Source organism: Octopus sinensis, linkage group LG22, assembly GCF_006345805.1.
Source record: "Octopus sinensis linkage group LG22, ASM634580v1, whole genome shotgun sequence".
In the NCBI taxonomy this organism is placed as follows: domain Eukaryota; kingdom Metazoa; phylum Mollusca; class Cephalopoda; order Octopoda; family Octopodidae; genus Octopus; species Octopus sinensis.
This window is the reverse complement of record NC_043018.1, coordinates 24,098,680-24,119,535: the sequence shown is the minus strand read 5'-3', so window position 1 is coordinate 24,119,535 and position 20,856 is coordinate 24,098,680. Positions and strand designations below refer to the sequence as shown.

Genomic DNA, 20,856 nt, shown 5'->3' with positions numbered 1-20,856 from the left:
CACATGACAGGCTTCTTCCACTTCCTGGCCCAGGGCTCTTGTAAAAGACACTTGCCCAATGTGCCACACACTGAGATTGAATGAGACCACATTGGTTAGGAAGTAAGCATTTTAAGCAGTCACAGTTGTGACTGCTTATAATAGCAATATATCATATTCCTATTATAGCAGCAATAGAAAAAGTAGACACAGGATACAACACTTAAATTTGATTGGCTAATAGAGTGCAATTCATAGTAGTTTGATTGGCTAATAGAGTTTAATTCAAAGCTGCTCATAGACATCTCTAAACCAGAACTGGCTTAGTCAAAATTCCTTGCATCAAGTGGGAGTCATTACGTTAGATAAACTGAAATATGTCAGATCCTGCAACAACACAAGAGTATTTATTTGAAAATTTAGCTTGTGGCTCGTTTATAAACAGGGTTCATTTCCTTGGATGCATCAGGATTCACATTTTCAATTATTTTTTTAAACTACCAGAATAACTTGGGACTTATGAAAAGAAAGCTTTATAATACGCAACATATGAAACAAGAGCTTACATATATGTGCGTACACAACAGAGGTGGGTAATGTATTTTTTTAAAAAAAGTCAGTTGTATGAAAAACCATTCATGTGCATCACGTCACATATTACCCACCAACACCACTAAATTAACCTCCAATAGCTACAGATCTAAAAACCAGTATGGAAATTTAAGACAAACTTATGAAAATGCTTTGGATAGGTAAAGGGTTAAGACGTGCTGTTAGACAAGTTTAAATTTTCAGACCAAAAGCAAAATCAAACTGAACCAGCCAATGATTCCCAGTTGCTGTTTTATGTAAATTGTCTGCAATTAAAAATGAAAGAGAAGCAGAGATTATAATAATGGTTTTTGCTCCGAAACCGAAAGACCTTTGTCTTAAAACTACTCCAAATAAATGTCCATCCTTCTCAAATCTAATTAGCCTAGTTATAAAGGTGCAGTCAAGATGAACCTTTGCTTTCAGATCAGTAATACAGAAACATTTCACATTTCTAGCAAGAACTCCTGTAAAAGAATGTTTACTAAACAACTAAGCAGAGCTGAGTTAAAAATAGTAATTGTGGATTATTTCCATCTAGAGATTTGTCCAAAATACTGTAAATTGGGCCAATTGACTGAAACAAGTAAAAGATTTTAAAAATTTGCTCAGCATGCTTGGTTCCAGTTCACACAAGGGGGTTGAAAATGAACTTCACAATTTAAGAAATTGGGGATTATAACTTATCACCAAGGTAGAAGATATCTCCGACATCTAAAAACCCAAATTGATACCAAGGCCTCACTAGTGGATTTGGTAGACAGAAACAGAAAGAGGTGTGTGTGTATATAAATATACCATATATGTGTCTTGTCTTGAAATTACAATATTAATGGGTATTGTTATATAAGTAGTATCATTGATTTCCAATTTTATGGAGACATGCTTGAAGCGAGATACCAATAAACTCACCTCAAACTCCGTCCGATCCATGCAAGTATAGAAATGTGGACATTAATACGAAATTGATTTCCATATGAAGAAATCAAACCACCATTAGGGAGTAAAAAGATGGTAAATTAAGAGCATGAGACAATTACAAAATAGGGACCAAGACCCACATTTTTTCTCAAACTCATCTTAAAACAATGTCCACTGTTTTCTCTTTCCTTTTAATTCATTAAAAGAGTGCAAACTAACATTAACCCTTTAGTATTTAAACCAGCCATATCCGGCCAAAATAGTTAATCTATTTTATGTTCAAACTGACCAGATCCAGGCTATCACACCTACCCTACAATGTTATTCTATATTAATTACACCATCAAGATCTTAAAGATATGACATAATGCATGATTAATTCAAATCAATGGGAATCAATAAGCATTGTGTTTGATAGAATAATCTGAACACTAAAGGGTTAATTTGGATAAGGACTAAGAAAATGTATACAATAAGCAAAAGTAAAGGTCTTTAACCCTTTAGTGTTCACATTATTCTGCCAAAGTTAATGCTTCTTTATCCACATTGTTTATCCATTAATCTTGTAGCTATGAGATTTTGATGAGGTAGCTGTTAATTTTTAAAACGATATTGTAGGGTTGGTGTGAGAGACCAGATCTGGCCAGTTTGAACATAAAACAGGCAGAATACTTTTGGCCGGATATGGCCGGTTTAAATGCTAATGGGTTTAATAGTCTTCAGCTGTGTCTCAAAAATAGTAGCTCCATTTCCCAACATTCTATGGATTCCATACAGAAGAGACTCAATGGCATAAACATGATTGTACACTTGCTTCTGCAACAACCCAGAATAAAAGAGTCGAGATGATGTCATTGCCAATCTGAAAAGAGCTAATTAATCCCAATGCATTAATTATGCATTTTCCATAGACACTATGACAAAATTCAACAGATGTGTTCCAAATATATGGTGTTATTAAACTATTGATAGTTTTCCCTTTTAGCATTTCAAATGGTTATATCTGGCTTAAACATTGTTTTACATTCAAAGCTGCCAGATTTGCCCCTCACACCTACACAACTGTGTCATTCTAAAAGTTAACACCACTGATATCATGAAGCTACAAGATAATGCATGATTAATTCAAAACAATGAATAAATAAGTATAACATTTGACAGAGTAATCTGAATGCTAAAGAGTAACACTGAAATTTGCAGACAAAGTTCAGCTTCTTCTAACAGCAAAAAGGAATGGGGAAAACATTGAGAACAAGCCTATAAGATAGAAGAACCTGTTTTGAGAAGATTCTGTCTAATGTAAAACAGCTTCTGAATTTGCACTGGCAAGAATGTTTCAAAATGAAAAACTGCCAGAATGTTAGTCATACTTTGATTCTGAGCAATTGGAGCAAGATCCAATATCAGAACTCATGCAGTGATACGTGTTGAAAGACATTTTACAGCTGGGAAATCTTTCATGCTGGAGACGGATCATTTTAACATCCACTTTTCCATGCTTAAGTCAGAATGAAATTCATTGAAGTAGATTTTCGACAGCCAGATTCTTTTTCTGTTGCTATTCGTCATGTTCCTAAGCAAGGTAATATCCACCCCAACAACCAGTCTTTCAAGCACAAAGGGCACAATAAGCTGGACATGTTTTCACAGAAGATTGCAAACAAGCAATATCACTTGAGCAAGTTTGTTTATAATTAGTACGATATTAAGACAGGCAGAGAGAAATTTTTAAATTTCTTGCCAATGTTGTCCACTAAATCCACTCATAAGGCTTTGGATGGCTTAGCACTACAAAACGCTTGTCCTAAGTGCTTGCTGTGCAGTAGGACTGAATGCAAAAGCATAAGGCAGCAAAGCAAACTTCTAAGCCACAGAGCCATACCTATCAGCTATAACTCATTTTTCAAAGGATTTGTTTCCAGGAAAGCTGTCATTATCACTATGATTTCAAAATTACTCACATGCCAGATAAAAATCAGCAATCATTTTGGTGTGCTTAAATACACAAAATTATCATATCAGTTTGATAGTATTCATTACATTGACACACCTATGTCAGAATGGAATTAATTAGTATTTGTTTATTATCAATCATTTGAAACATTAACCCTTTAGCATTCAGATTACTGTCTAAAGAAATGCCTATTTCAGTGGTTCCCAACACTTTCATTTAAACAAGTTTTCCCCCACAAACTCCTCCTAATATGCTTATCCTTATGTATATATATGAAATTTTAAATTTAGTTCACAGACCTCCAGTACTACCTTTGTGGATCACCAGGGGTCTGTGGACTCCAGGTTGGGAACAAATGGCTTATTTATTCACATACCTTGTTTTGAATTAGTCAGGCATAATCTTGTAGCTTTGAAAATTTAATGTGACAATTTTTATAACATTGTAGAGTAGAAGTGAGGGGCTAGATCTGTCCAGTTTGAATATAATACAGGTGGAATATTTGGACTGGATATCATCATTTAACATCCATTGTCCAAGCTGGCATGGGTTGGAAGGTGTGGCCAGAGCCAGCAAGCTAGGGAAAGTGGGGGCTGCAGGGAACTCCAGACTGATTTGGCATGGTTTGTACAGCTGGATGCCCTTCCTAATGTATGTCAGGTTAAAAAGATCATTTTAAGCAGAATGTACCTTTGCACTAAAAAAACTGCATCAGAAAGGAGTGGTTTAGACCAGTGTTTCTCAACCCTTTTTCATCTATGGACTCCTCAAAGCCATTCAATGTTTACACAATTCTATTATATTTTTAGAATTAAACATTAGAAAGTGTATTAAAAAACTTATTAAAATATTTGGTGTATTATTCTTTTACAGGTTCAATCATTTGACTTGGCCATACTGGAGCACCGCCTTAAAGAGGTTTTAAAGTTCAAGGACTTATTCTTTGTAAGCCTAGTACTTCTATTGCCAGACTGCTAACTTACGGACACTATCACAATATTGGTTGTCAAGCAATGGTGGATACAATATATACATATGTAACAGGCCTCTTTCAGTTTCCATCTACCAAATTCACTCAAGGCTTTGGGCAGCCCAAGGCTGTGCTATGCAGTGGGACTGAACCCAAATTATGCAGTTGAGAAGCAAGCTTCTTACTGTACAGCCACAAAGTATATAACCAATTTCTTACACATATAAACAAAAAAACATACTGCCTTCTGGCTTGCTGGTCCTCAAACTGTCCAACCCATGCCAATATGGAAAGCAGACATTAAACGACAATGATGGACCCTAGTTAAGGTATTGTGAATTTTTTTGGTAGATATTTACTACCATCATTGCCAGAATAACAATGGAACTTTATTTTACAGTTTAACCCTTTCATTACCAACCCGGCTGAAACTGGCTCTGGCTCTGAGTACAAATGTTTTGTTTCCATAAGTTTTGAATTAAAATCTTCCACCAAACCTTAGTCAATTTATGTTCCTAACACTAGCTGAATGATAACTAAGTTATTTTACTAAATTCTTTGTTATATTTAAAGTAATTGAAAGAAAATCAGAGCATCTCAAAATAAATACAATAGCGAAAGGGTTAAGGGCTAAATGCACCCCTTGTACTTGATAAGTACTCTCAATAAACAGCTCTGGGAAAGATTACATATAGACTGGGGATACATAACATAAATACTGGGAATGTGTTGATTATAGTTGACTCAGCCATTACATGCACTGAAGCCTTTGTTTTTTTAAATGTTTTCTAGATTTGACATTCCAATGACAGTGCAAGGCAATAAACCAGAATCCAACCAACCAAAGGACTGGTTAAATCAATTTGGTTGCAAGAAAATTCATAGCTTGACTTACAGTCCAAAATATAACCGTGCAGTAGAAAGAACTGCAAACAAGTCTACGTTAGAAGTTGACAGCAGATCAACAGGAAAAGTCTGACATTTGCTAGTTTCTCTTCAATCACTGATAATGCTTCTGTTGTATGCAAGTTATGTTCAGCCGAGAAATTACTTGACAATAATAATTGTAGAAAACCCCCATTCTGAGATTGGGGAAATGGTTCATTACAAAAACAATGACATTTCGCCCCTAAATGGTTATTTGAATTCAAACTGGCAGTAAAAAAAGCAGTCTTTATTAACCCTTTAGCATTTAAACCATAATATTCAACCTGTTTTATGTTCAAACCAGCCAGATCCAGCCTCTTACATCTACCCTACAATGCCATTCTAAAAACAATCACATCATTGAAATTTCAAAACAACATAAGCGTTACATTTGAGAGTAATCTGAATACTAAAGAGTTAAAAATGAAGGTGATGGGCCAATATCAGCTTCATCTATAGGGCCTCCATTTCATAATGTGATGTAACGGTGGTACAACTCACTCAGGTGCAGTAAATAAAAACCATCCCCCCTCCACTTCACACTGGAGGAACATAGCTTAGTGGTTAGGGTGTTGGACTCCTGATCATAGGGTTGTGGTTTCAACTTCTGGACGTGTGTTCTTGAGCAAAACACTTCATTTCACGTTGCTCCAGTCCACTCAGCGGGCAAAAATGAGTTAATCCTGCAAGGGACTGGCGTCCCAGCCAGGTGGGGAATTTATACACCATGGAAACTGAGAAACTAACCCTTGAGTCGGCATGATGAGAAGGTAACTAACCAACCCACTTGCTATTTCCTTCAGTTCTCCATCCCCCAAGTGATGATATTCACTGCATCCAATTTAATCCCTATCTCTAATCATCAGTCACATTCTTTTTCAAACTCCTGCAAACTTATCTACCCTCTCCATTCCTTGATCCCTATTCACTCACTCTCATATTCACCTTGTCCATTGAGGCTACACTCACCATCCCTCTCTCACTCTCTCTCTAGCTGGGTAAGCCATGTAGCTCCCTCTTAAGTAAGACACTTGTTCCTGTTCTCGCCACCACATTCAAGACCTTGGTAACCGCACATGCTGGTGCCACGGTAAAAGCACCCTGTACACTTAAATGGTGTAGGAAGAGTAACCAGTTATAGAAACCTTGCTTAAATATGGAGGTTCTGTTGAAATGAACTATATTGCAGTAGTTAACATTAGAGATAAACTCTCAGATTGGCTTTTTGGTGCAAAATGCACTAATGGAAAGGAATATTACCTGTTGCTATTAATATTGCCTCAGTTGCTTATATATTTTTAACAAGTTATAAAAACCATTCAAAACCGTCACTGAAGCTCAGTACAGCCTCTGGCTTGTTGGTTCCTGTTGAACCAACCCAAGCCAGCATGAAAGATACATGTTAAATGAGGATGATCATTACAGCAATGCTTCTAAGAGGTCGACATCAATTTCACCAACTACTACACTTGATATTTAATCTGGAACACTACTCATACTATCAACACTTCTAAATCAGGCTGGTCCTTACAGAAACTTAATGACAACAGAATATCAGGTAGGAGCTACAAAATTTCTGAAGGAATTCAGAAGCCAAAAAGATGACTAACAGGAATCATATTTTATGGTTGGACTATATATTACAAACTACCCTAAACAAGTGCTAAGACTGTGCCCTATTTTATTATATACATGCAGAAAAAAAATATAAATAAAACATGCTTGTTTTCATTCATAATGTTTAATGTCTACTTTTCCGTGCTTGCATGAGTCAGTTCATGGATGCAGATTTCTATGGCAGGATGTCCTTTCTGTTGCCAATCCTCACCTGTTTCTAAGCAAACATAATATTTCTTCATAACACAGCCTTACAAAAGAGATGACCAAGGACCAAGATAATCTGATGCACTGCTGTACTCAAAAAGACCTGTCCACTACATCAGAATTGATACCAGTGCTGGTGCCACATTAAAAAAAACAAAGCACCCAGTACACACTGTGGAGTGGCTGGTGTTAGGAAGGGTATCCAGCCATAGAGAAACCATGTCAGAACAGACAATGAAGCCGAGTGTGGTCCTTGATCCTAGTTCCAGTCAAACCGTCCAACTCATGCCAGCATGGAAAACAGATGTTAAATGATAATTAAGCATGTTTTCACAGAATATCAGAAACGAATGACTGCTTGTATGATAGTTACATTCATTTACAACTATCATGCTTTCAAGACAAGGAGGCACAAATGCTCTATGTATATGATACAGTGTGCTGCTTTTAGTTTCTACCTACCAAATCCACTCACAAAGCATTGGTAGGCCCTGACAGCTATAGAAGATACTTTTCCAAGATGTCATTGCAGTGAGCTGAATCTGAGACCATGTGCTTGGGAGGCAAACTTCCTAACTACCCAGCCACGCCTGCATCAATTAAGAATGTGGTTATAGGCATGAACTGAAGCTAGCTTCCGCCTCAGATGAATTGTGTTTGAGGTGCTGCTTGAATAACATTGGCAAGCTATGATATAACAGTTCTAACACCGGTTGTGGACTTATTGGCAAAGACATTTCACAAACCATCAAGATACAACACCTCACTGGAAGAAAACATGGTACAAACCAAACCAAAAGAAATACCAACATCAACACAAGTGCCATCATGGCTGTGAGACAAAAAGTCCGTTTCCCAACCACATGGTTTTAGCTCCAGTCTCTTTGGACAAGTGTCTTCTACAATAGGCCTGAGCCAACCAAAGCCTTGAATGGATTTGGTGGGGAAAAACTGGAAAAACCCAACTGTGTATGTGTGTGTGTGTGTCTGTTCCCTCACCACATGGCAACTGTTTGTTTACATCCCTGTAAGTTAGCAGTTCAGCAAATGGAGCCTGATAGAATATGTACCAGTCCTTAAAAAAAAAACCTAGGGGTTGATTTATTTGACTAAAAGCCCTTCGAAGCAGTGCCCCAGCATGGCTGTAGTCTGTCTGAAACACTTAACAAAGTAACACCTATACTGTGATTCATAAGTTTTAGTTTATAAAGTTAGCTGTGTGACAGGGGTGTAAGGGAATAGTATGCGTGTTCAGTTAGCAAGACATTCCGAGTTAGCATTAATAATGCTACTTAGTAGTTGTGATCACCCACTGCACTTAATGGTCAGCAGCCAAAAACTTCTACTCGTGTCTATGCAACTTATATCACTTGCACCAACACCAAAGAATCAGCAAAATATATTCGGCTTGTTAGTTCAGAGGCGAAATCTCTCCACAACACTGCAATTAGCTTACATCAATCCAACCAACTACCTAGTTAACAGCAACAACGACAACAGGGCATAATCAATTATCACTCCAGCATACTAGGGTCTGGTCTGGCTACATAACTAATATCAGGTTGTGACTTCAGAATTCTAAATTATATTATAGTAATAATCTTCTTCAAACTTGCCCCACAATATTTCTTTTTATTAACCCACAATACAGCAACTGTTTCACGATCCTTTAATTACCATATTTAATTTGTCATCAATTGCCTTTTTTCCTCAAAAAAAAAATAATTACCGGGGGGGGTGATTTGGGATAGGCTAGTATCCAATGGTTCTTTGCAATTACTATTTGCCGATGTAGAGCAAGTCCATTCCATTCTACCGTTTTAACACTTCTAACCAGGATGTCTACTCTATCAGATGTGTAACATGCTGGCCAAAATTATACACAGACAGCATTTCAAGTTCCACACGAGACATCAGAAACGCCTGCAGTGTGATATGAACTCGGGAGTCGTTGACCAACCATCGGTCCGGCGTGTATCTAACCTCCTCGATTAATATTCATTTTAAAATGTCAGTGCACGCAGTAGTCACAAATGTGACACACATTATAGACAATTACAAAACTAAACCATTGTACTAGCAGCACAAAGTACAATATACATACACACACACACATACGTGTGTGTGTATCATTTACATCAACGTTTTACAATAATTTTTAATTGCAACAACACAATTGACAGAACATGGCAACTAGAGTCGAAGAGAAGTGGATAGCAAGTGGTTGAAGGAAGGGTCTCTTTGTTTTAGACACATTTGTAGGAGGGAAAGGGTTAATAATTGAACACGAAATCCGTTTTCGTATGAAACGGGTGTCAGCCGAGTTGTTCCGAGTCCAGACTAAAATATACCCGAAGTCGTCGAAACGTTTCGCTAATTGCATGCAGAATGGCGGGAGGAAGTGGGAAAGCAGCTAGTGTCGACCACCACCGACAACAGCACTCAACGGTGTGTGTGTGTGTGTATCCACCACGACTTTTACCACTATTACTATAGTCATCAGAACGTCACTATCATCACCACCGCCACAACTGATGATATACAACCAACACCAATAATATAAAACCTTACAACTACCGACGACATAGCTCAACGGTCGATTTGAATGAGATTTCAGTTTTAACAACTGCGTAACGACCACACACACACGTACGTACGTACACGTTAATCAACAACAGAACCTGAACTAGACTGTAGAGGATGTGATATCTGCCGAAATATTTCACGAAATAAAGACAAAAGGGGAGGAAAAAAAAACAGACGGTTAATTAGCTAGCTACTACCACGACCAACACCAACAGGCGGCAACAGATTAGTCAGGATTTTTAAAAGCAGTAGAGATGGTATTTCGATTAATAAACTATCACGATCACCACCAATTACGCTGAACACGGTTCATGTTATAGAACTCTTGCCCGTGTACTAACTTTAATACTAACCACTCCTCTATACGAGATAGCCTCTCACTGTAACCGCTTTTGCGAGAAATAGCAACCAAATTTAATCGCCCCGTCTTAAAAAAATGGGAAGAACATATATCGTAGCTAGGCGGAGAATGTCTAATTAGGGTTGGCCTCAGGCTAAGTAACGAACATCATTCCTCTTCATACAATCCTTTTTAAATCGACAGGGATACCATTTCCACGATGGTCTGATATTCGCACAACACACCCACACACGTGTAAGTCAGCCAATATAGTAAAATGTCTTTCAATAAAGAGCAGAAAAACCTCAACCTGTATCCCTCCACTTTTCTGTAGTAGACTATCGCTAGAATTATTAATCGGTATGTCTAGTGAAACACACACACACGAGCATGTCTAACTTTTCATGTCAAATTTCAAACGCCATTTCACAATTCTTAGTATATACACACACACAATTATATCTCTTGGACCGAGTTCTGACATGGCGTTTGGGAATTTAACATGAAAAGTTATCCACACACGTGTGACAGCACACATATATATATATATATAGTGTGTGTGTGTACGAGTGTATATCATATATCTATAAATGTTGGCTCATAAATATACGACACAGATCATACGTAAAATGCATCCATCAATTTTTGCTTCTTAGCCGAAAACCGTTCTGCTGCGGATAATTACTGATCACATTCAAATTCCATTAAAATCATCATAAAAAAAAAAAGTCTTATTGAAAATATCGATTTCCTTTCGCATTTAAATGTTTTCAAAAAAGAAGAAAAAAAAATCCCAAACATATGTAAAGCAGTTCAGAAGATCTGTCGTAAGCTTTTAACAAATAGCAAATACAAAGGTAGCAATGTAAAAGATAATTTGGCGGCACAGAATGAACATTTTTATGAGATTAAAATGTAACACATTTGTGCTGAGAGAATTTTTACACTATACCAACACATTATATATATATATATACAAAAAATATATATACATATATATATATATTATATATATATATATATACACACATCATACATACATACACACACGCCGTTACCGGAATATAAAATAAAACCACGAGTGGGGGGAAACTATCTTTAAATCAAACTGCCCCAATAATAAAAGCTAGACTGGCTGAATCGCAGGAACATTTACATACAACCATTTTAGTATTCGATTAACCAAGCACACACACACACACACGTATATATATAAACATGATGCAACAATAACTACAATCATCCCTGTTCTGAGAAAACCTCGATAATTAAAGACACCAACCAAACCAACGACTAAAAATTTTTCAAACATTCACATAACAGAAGATTAGTTTTTTATTTAGCCAAAAAGAAAAAAAAAAAAAAAAACAAAGCCTTTCGATATAAAAAAATAAAAGGACGAAAGGATCAAATAGAAGTCATTTCCTCAATGCTTAAATTAGTCTTATTAATAAGTGGGTTTCTTCCTAGACCTTTAAATCCTCAACAATCGGCCTTCAGTAGCCATATTGGATAGGACCGACTCGTTTAACGTTCTACCCTTTCTATCTTTATCTCTCTGCCCCTCGCTAAACTTTTCTACCTTCGTCTGTCACTCCACTCACACCATCACTACTTGTCACTTTCTCACTGCCGCTCAATTCACGTTTCTTCTCCCCTTCCCTCTTTCTCACTAGCCTCCTCCTCCCCCTCTCTGTTACTATCAGTAACTTTATCGCTAAGAAGTTCTATTACAATGTCTGCATCACACACGCATTACATATATATATATATATATATGTGTGTGTGCGTGTGTGTCTATGTAGCTATCGATTTATCTATATCTATAGCAATCATTTATCTCCATGTCAATCTCAGATTCACAACGTATCCACACACGATATATACACATATATAACGCAACAGAACGATCGAATAAGCACCAAGTTTGAAAAAAAATTAGTACTGGGGGGTCGATTCCGTTCGAATATATATAAAAAAAAATCCAAGGCGGTGCCCCAGCATGGCCGCAGTCTGACTAAAACAACTATAAGGATATGTGATTCGAGCCTGTCACATTCCCCTCCAAATCTGAAAAGCTACAATTTACAAAGCTTACACAGACACATTTTACATGTGTGTGTTATATATATGGCTATATACTTACTAGATTTTGTAGAGCGGCTTGTTCCAGGAATTGTTGCGCTGTTTCAAGCTCACTTGTTTCTGAAAAAAATAAAGATATTTAATTAATCTTCACGCATTATCTGAAATTAATTAATTAATATATATATATATATATATATATATACAATGAAGTCTTACATAATATATTACTACTACTATGAGTAATACACGTTGTCGGCATTATATATATATATATATATATATGTATGTGTGTGTGTGTGTGTGTATATATATATATATATATATATATATATATACATACAATTTCGCCGACAAAGACTGATTATTGTACAGCTAATAGCTTTCTAAGTCTTTGAAGAGATGGAGGTGTGAAAAGAAAATGGATAGCAGGAAAATGTACCAATTTGTAATTATATACGTAATAAATTAATAAATTTACAGATAAATAAACCAGATTTATAAATGGATGTGTATAGTAATTTCCTCCATCTATACGAATATGTATGTATAGACGTATCTATGCATGTATGTGTGTCAATAGCCATGTTTCCTGACTGAAGTAGCCGGTATCTTGTCGGTTGGTAAGGTATGGTGGTGTCGTCGTCGCAAAAGACTAATTCAGAAGCGAACAAAAACGATGTGTATATATTAAAATATACATTCAAATACATGTTTAGATTTATATAAATATGTATATATATATATATATATGTATATGTGTGTGTGTGTTCATCGAATAAAATAAAGGAATAACCTTTGAAATAATCACAAGTATTTAAATGGATGTTACAATATATATTTGAAATACACATAGAATTTTGATATACTGAGATATCTGTGTATGTGTATATCTTTTTTTTAAATATCACTAAAAATGTTTTAATTCTTACCAGTGGAAACGGTCTTCTCGAGAACTGTAATCAGATTCATGGCGGTTAAGATTTTTTCGAATGATGCGCCTCTCAATTACTTAGCCGGATTCTTTATATATATATAGATAATTTATATATATAATATGTATAGATTCTTCTTGATATAGTTTCGTTCTAAACCAGAGGAAGAACAAATTAATATGTTAAGGGACAGAGAGGGAGAAAAAGACAGACACAGACAGAATTTTTTTTTTTTTTAAATGTCCAACTAATATACCCAGTTTAGTACGCTTTTTTTTTTTTTTCTCTTGTCTTTCTGCTTAATCTTATTTCAAATAATCACAGTAATTGTTGTCACAGGAGGCTTATATAACAGGACCAAGAAAAAAAAGTTGTGTTTTAAAAAAAAATTGATATTTCGTGCCAAAAAAAAACCTCTCGGGTCAGACCCCCATGTGGGGATGCTTTGAACAATAAGTGGACTGAGTGGCTGACTTACTGAAACACACACACAGAGTGAGTAAGAGAAGAGTTATCCTTCCTCAAACACTCACATACATCACCGACCTTAACCCCCTCCCTTCTTCTCTTTCTTCTTCATATCTTTCTCTACTTCTCTGTTTCTTCTTTCTTTCTCTTAACCCTCTTTTTTTTCACTTTCTTCTCCCTGTCTAACTCTACTTCTCTTCCTCTTCTTCTTTCTTTTTTCTTCTTCTTCCAAAGACGCCTCTTCTGATTGGCTATCTTTCACAGCTGTTTCTCAACTTCCTAAAATTGCAGCCACTTGTTACGCGCCTAGCATATAGATATGATGAACACACGAGCGCTTGTTTTTTTCCTTCTTTTTTTCACCCTCTCACAGATTCCTCCTCTCCCTTACTAATTCATTCATTTCTTCTTATCTTTTCTACGTCGTTCTTACGTCCACACATCCTCTTTGCCTCCATATTGCTCTCACTTCTTCCTCTTTCATTCCTTTTACTGTTTTACTTTTTCTCCAGCTATGCGTTTTCTCTTACTTTCTCTATCTCACACTAATTCCTTGTCTCTCTCTCTCTCGCTTCCACTCTCTTTATTTCGATCTTCTCTCTCTCATTCTCTATTTTCCTTTCATTCTTTCATTTTCTTTTTAGCCAATAATTTTCCCCCACCTTCACCAACACAAGCACTAATCAATTTTTCAAAAATTATCTCATTATTCAAATATATTCATAAATTTCGGGTAACTTTTTAATTACTTTTCTAATAATGATAATAAAAATCTTTATATCATTCGTGAAAAGTTTAAGTTAACGAGAACTAGGCAGGTTTTTTTTCCTCCAACATCGAATGATTTCGGGGAGTTAATTCAAAGCCATTCATTTTTCTTTTCCCGCCACTTTACTTTTTTTCGAAAAAAAACTGTCTTCCTTCCAAATTCAATAATGATTAACTCAATTCAGTGCAAATTTTGTCGCAAATGAGCGACATTCGATGAGGTCATGTGTGTGCATGTATGTATATATATATATATAATATGTGTGTGTATATATATACAGGCCGTATAATGTACATAAAACTTAATATATGTATCATACAAATATGCATACATAACAAACACACAGACACATACATATATCTATATATCTACATATATATATATATAATAACCCCTTGTGGGTAGTTAAGAAATCTATATATATAATACGTGTGTGTGTGTAGCATTTTTTTCAGTGCTGGATAATTCAAACTTTATGAAAAAGCTACAACCGGCGAAACTTGTCACCAAATCTATACACGTATATACATACATACATATACATTAAACAATTAATAATTTAAAACATATATGTTTAAGATCATTAACAGCTCGATCTTTCATCAAATATATATTACTTTTAGTCGACGTAGCTACGAAGTGACTCGAAGGCTGAAAATTTCGTGTATTACTTATCAAAGTATGGTGTCATTACACGAAACTCTCGACTCTTGAGACACTAATATCCTTATAACTTCTGCAAATTTAAAATTAAAAGTTTGTGTACTTTATCATGTTTGTATTACCAAACATATATGTGTGTACGTGCGTGTATGTGTGTATCGCCGGTGGTAAGTTTATTGAAACAGTTTGAAAACGAAGGAACCGCCAGTGAAACTTTTTACAGTTATTTTCAAGAAAATTATAATAAAGATTTATAAATTCAACATAGGCACTGGGTTCTATATTCGATCGACGTTTGTTATTTCTCTATATTTTAGCATATACATGTGTATGTGCAACACAGCAAGCCACAAACTTCTGTTAACGAGAAGAGCCACACATCGGCTCTGGATATTTCTGATGAAAGCCATTCCATTAATATCATCACTTTTTTGTTGTTGTTGTTCTTTTTGTACACTTGTTTTTTGTTTTTTTGAGGATTTTTTTTTGTTGGGTGGGGTCCAGATCAAGTTTTCTGATGTGTGTGCGCATGTGTTTTAATATAGTCTGATATAAAGTAGATTTTACTGTTATTTCTACCAAACCATGATCTGATGTCGGTCTCAAATTTTGGCACAAGGCCAGCAATTTCGGAGGCGGGAGTAAGTCGATTACATCGATCCCAGTGCTCAACTGGTACTTATTTCATCGACCTAAGAACGACGAAAGGCAAAGTCTACCTCAGTGGAATTTGAACTCAGAACATGAAAGATTTACGAAATGCCCACTAAACATTTTGGGCGAAGGTAAAGAATACGCACACCACCAGTTTTACGGTGGTTGGGGTTAAGCCGAAGACGGGTGGTGTGCGTATTCTTTGCCCGGTGTGTTAAACGATTCTGCCGGCTCGCCACCTAAATCATGATTTGATATTCTCTTCTACACTAGGTACAAGGCCCGAAATTTTTGGTGATGGGGACCAGTCGATTAGATCGGCCACAGTACGCAACTGGTATTTAATTTATCGACCTCGAAAGGATGAAAGGCAAAGTCGACCTCGGCGGAATTTGAACTCAGAACATAAAGACAGATGAAATACCACTAAGCATTTCACCCGGAGTGCTAACGTTTCTGCCGGTTCGCCGCCTAAATCGTGATTTGATATTGAAAAGAAAATAGAACGGAACATAATTGTGATATGCAATGTGTGTGTTGTAAGTTGGTTAACGAAGTGTGGTGTACCCAATATATAAACCTTATGATTAATTTACGGATCTTTTCACTTAATTTACTGCAATTAAAAATGACAACTGGTCCGAGACATTAAGTTATGTATGTATTTATATTACTATATACATCTATATATATGACCTATATATATATATATATAAATGTATATACATAAGCCGATGTATTGTATTATGTATGTGGGTTCACATATGTATATATGTAGAAAGTAAAAGATTCATGAAGAACACAAGAAAAACTTTTTCATTTCATTTCCGTCTACAACTTCCGTTCTCGCTTACCCACGTTGAGAAAAATCATATATATATATATATATATATATATATATATATATATGTATATAACATAATACACGGTATGCGTTTGTGAAAGCGTGGGGTTTAAAACTTCATCTATAAAATGTCAACGTGAACATGTGCCTGATTAAACTAAGTATTGAGGCCCCTAAAGCACTGACGATATAAACCTAATACACACATTATATATATATATATATAAATGTATATACATAAGCCGATGTATTGTATTATGTATGTGGGTTCACATATGTATATATGTAGAAAGTAAAAGATTCATGAAGAACACAAGAAAAACTTTTTCATTTCATTTCCGTCTACAACTTCCGTTCTCGCTTACCCACGTTGAGAAAAATCATATATATATATATATATATATATATATATGTATATAACATAATACACGGTATGCGTTTGTGAAAGCGTGGGGTTTAAAACTTCATCTATAAAATGTCAACGTGAACATGTGCTTGATTAAAATAAGTATTGAGGCCCCTAAAGCACTGACGATATAAACCTAATACACACATTATATATATATATATATAATTTTAATCAGTTGCCCTATGCAACTTTCGGAGGCTTAAAGTTTCATCGAGCTAGGCCGAATCAAAGTTTTAAATAATATAACTCCCACTAATTGTGTTGAGTGCCTCTTTCTTTCGTTTGTCCACTCACCATATAAATATATATAACATGTGAGAAGCAAGTGGAGGATGGATTTAGTATTAACATTCATTTCAGGGTTCACAGTTGTTTCAATAACGTACAGGTGACAAATCATATAACATGCACCAACACAAGCCTCTCAACGAGAAAGCCTCTTAAGAGTCACTCAACTCGCTAGAAACAACAGCCTTATCTCAGTAATAATAATAATGAAATTATTGTGTATAATGCTCAGATGCACTACAACTCATCAAAGGTGCATGTACAGTACATATAATTATGTACAAAAAAGTCCTATATAAGTTGAAGGAACGATTAGTCTGACGCGGGACTTGTAAATCACTAGCGCTGAAGTGGCTGTCTAGTAAGAAGTTAGCTTCCCAACCACATGGTTCTGACCAAAACCTTGTAAGTGGATTTGTTAGACGGAAACTGAAGGAAGCCTGTCGTATATATATATATATATATATATATATATAAATAAGCAACAAGGATATCCAGAGGTTATGCAGTACGATCGTTATATATATATATATATAGTTAATTCGAGGAAGTAAAATCCTCATTAGGGATTATATTATATAATCCAAGGTATTCCACTGGTTCAATCCGTATCATATAATGGTAAAGTCATTTGTATATGTTTAGGATTATTGAAATTATTAATATAGAAAGGATATAGAGAGGAAAAGAAGAATAAATGGATGTAATTACAGATTTATTTGTATGTTGTAGAAAGATGAAGTTTTTTTTTAAAAAGACATTACAAATATATTGGAAGTTGAAAGCTCAAAAAAGTTTTTTCCTTAACTTTTATGAGCTTTCAACTTCTAATTTATTTGTAATGTTTTTTAAAAAAAAACGTCATCTTTCTACAACATACAAAAAAATCTGTAATTACATCCATTTATTCTCAAATTTCTCCTTGTTTCTCTCTCTCTCTCTCTCTCTCTATATATATATATATATATATATATATATAAAATAATAATATTAGGGAGTATATCCAAACTTACAGGGAAAAATTAGATTTAGGATTAAATCAAATTTCACTGTATAAATATAAATTAAATTAGAGATAATTATTGTTTGAGTTGCCTAATAGTGGTTTTATCTCTAATTTAATTTATATATATATATATATATATATATATATATAAAGATATTTATAAAGAGAGATGAGGGTATGGACTGTATGGCCGAATAGTTACGAAGTTTGTTCCACAGTGTCATTTTGCGGTAGCACTGCATGGCAACTTCGGCAAATGTCATTTTCTATAACCATACCTTGTGGAGTAAAACTGGGTCGATAGGAAGTGTTATAGAATACTGTAGCACGGATTGTATTTATAATTCAAATTGTAATAATACACGGTGTAGTGTCACATGGTAGGGCATTGACGTATCACCTCCCGCCTCATGTGTCTTGCTGGTTGTGGCTGAAAATTAGACGTTGAGCTTACACATAAAGGGCTGCGAACGATGCTCAGCCACTTACATACTAATTCGTTCATAAATTTCAAACATTCGTCAATGAAACTGATGGTCATCCATCCAGCTATCTATGTATATATCATCTTCATCATCACTTAACATCCACTTTTCTATGCCGGCATGGGTAAGATGGAATTTGTAGAGACAGATTTTCTATGGTCAGATACACTCTCCTGTTATCTACCCTCACCTGTTTCCAAGCAAGGTTAGATTTCAACCCATATTTAGGCATGTTTTCACTGAATATTGGAAACAAATGACCTCACGCAACGTCAAGAGAAGGTGATGCAAATAAATACACACACACACACATACATATATGAGATGGGCTTCTTTCGGCTTCCATCTAAGAAATCCTTTCGCCAGGCTTTGGTCAGCCCAAGGTTATAGTAGAAGACACTCGTCCAAGGTGCCAAACTCAATATGAATCCATGTGGTTGAGAAGCCATGTCTGTGCCTATAAGCAAACTCTTTCACAACTTTATTTACAGAAATTACAGAAAAATTTATATATATATATATATATATATATAATCAAAATAAGCAACAGGATATCAAGTAGTAATGCAGTACAACCATTTCAAGTGGGTCGATTTAATTGAACAATGCAATCATTACATCAATTTAAATGCAATGCTATCATCAGATGCACAAATAAATAAATAGAATTTTAACCAGTTGGACACATTAATATAATTTTCCTCAAATACTTTAACAGAGCAAGAAGATGGAAGAAATTCATGATGTCACTATTGTAGCCAAGAATAGACTACACTTCCAAGAATCGCATGAAACCCATTGGGGTCATAACTTGCAAAGGATTGTGGTTCATTTCTAATTCATTCATCTCTTTATCAACTACTAAATCTAACACTAGAGGACTGTGTCTAGTTTGAATAAAGGACAAGAGTGAGTTGACAGCTCATGGCTAGGTATGGTCATAAATATTGTCATATGTATCCCTTTTCCTCAGGGAGGAAAGCAGACATTAGGAGTAGTCAATTGGATATAGAGTAACTGTCTATAAAAGGAGGCTGAGTAGGGGAAGACTCTAAATCATGATGTTAATTACCAGTTAAAGGGGCAAGACACAAATAAAACCTAGGATGTTTAATACAGAGGGAATTTTGTCTTGGGGTACTATGGGTTATTATTTATAAACAATATTGTTATGTTGTATAAAAATAACATTTAAGATTTTCAAAAATGATATGGCCAAAATAGGTAAAAGCTATACATGGCGATGTATAAACAGATATGTGAACTATTCTCAACTATGGTTACCAAACAATATTAAGTGGCAGATCTAACACTACACTAAGAAGATCATCTCACTGCAACAACAGAACTACTGGAAAAGTTGAATATACAAAAAGTCAACACTCTGCAGAGAAAGGAGAATAGATATGTAGTGTTCAATTTACAGAACATCTTGAAGGGCTTGCATTAAACTATAGAGAGTGTTATATCAATCCTCTAAGTATTTTCAATAGCATTGTTTTGAAGGTTCTACTATCAAGATCATAGACAACAACAGCTTACTGTTCAAAGATCTGCATTTCTTCAGTATTTTACCAAAGGAACCGAGAAATCTATAAGGATTGTTTTGAATTAATCATGGCTTATTTCATAGCTTTTTGAATGACATTGTTGAGTAGGTGTGAGAGGCCAGATGTAGACAGTCTGAGCATAAAATAAGTAGAATATTCAGGCCTGATATGGCTGGTTTAAATGTTGAAGAGTTAGTACCATAAGTTGCTGTAAGTTAAGTACTGGATACATGACAGTGTGCAGTGTAATACAAGTGTAGTGGCAGTGTAGTATTGTCCTATATCAGATGAGCAAATATGTGATCTATTATCAAATGTATAACTATATAACCTGGACACTGTACAGCAGTGTTTCTCAACCTTTTTACACTCATGTAACCCTTAAAATAAATTACAAGTCTCAAGGAACCCCTGCACAAAAAAAAATTATATACCATATCTTTCTCATATTTTTTCATCATAGTTCACATGGTAAATATGTGTGTGTGTTATGATCATGAAATCAGTATTAGCTTATCTCACTTTTTCTTGTGGAACCCCTAGGAACCTTTTGCAGAACTCTAGGATGCCAGGGAACCCTGGTTGAGAAACACCACTGAAAAGTCTTG

General features: G+C 35.3%; 1 protein-coding gene across 2 annotated transcripts in view; it reads right to left on the bottom strand.

The window, feature by feature from the left end:
- LOC115223168 (importin subunit beta-1) overlaps positions 1-13,669 on the bottom strand; it is a 41,813-nt gene extending 28,144 nt beyond the window's left edge. Inside the window, exons 1-2 of one of the 2 annotated variants that reach the window (XM_029793599.2) lie at positions 13,110-13,669; positions 12,239-12,297 (exon numbers count right to left, since the gene is read on the bottom strand). In XM_029793599.2, the coding sequence (XP_029649459.1) occupies positions 12,239-12,297; positions 13,110-13,149 (99 nt within the window). In that variant the 5' untranslated portion in view covers positions 13,150-13,669. The remainder of the gene's footprint in view (positions 1-12,238; positions 12,298-13,109) is intronic. The other variant, XM_029793600.2, reaches the window with a different exon arrangement.
- Positions 13,670-20,856: the final 7,187 nt, after the last annotated feature.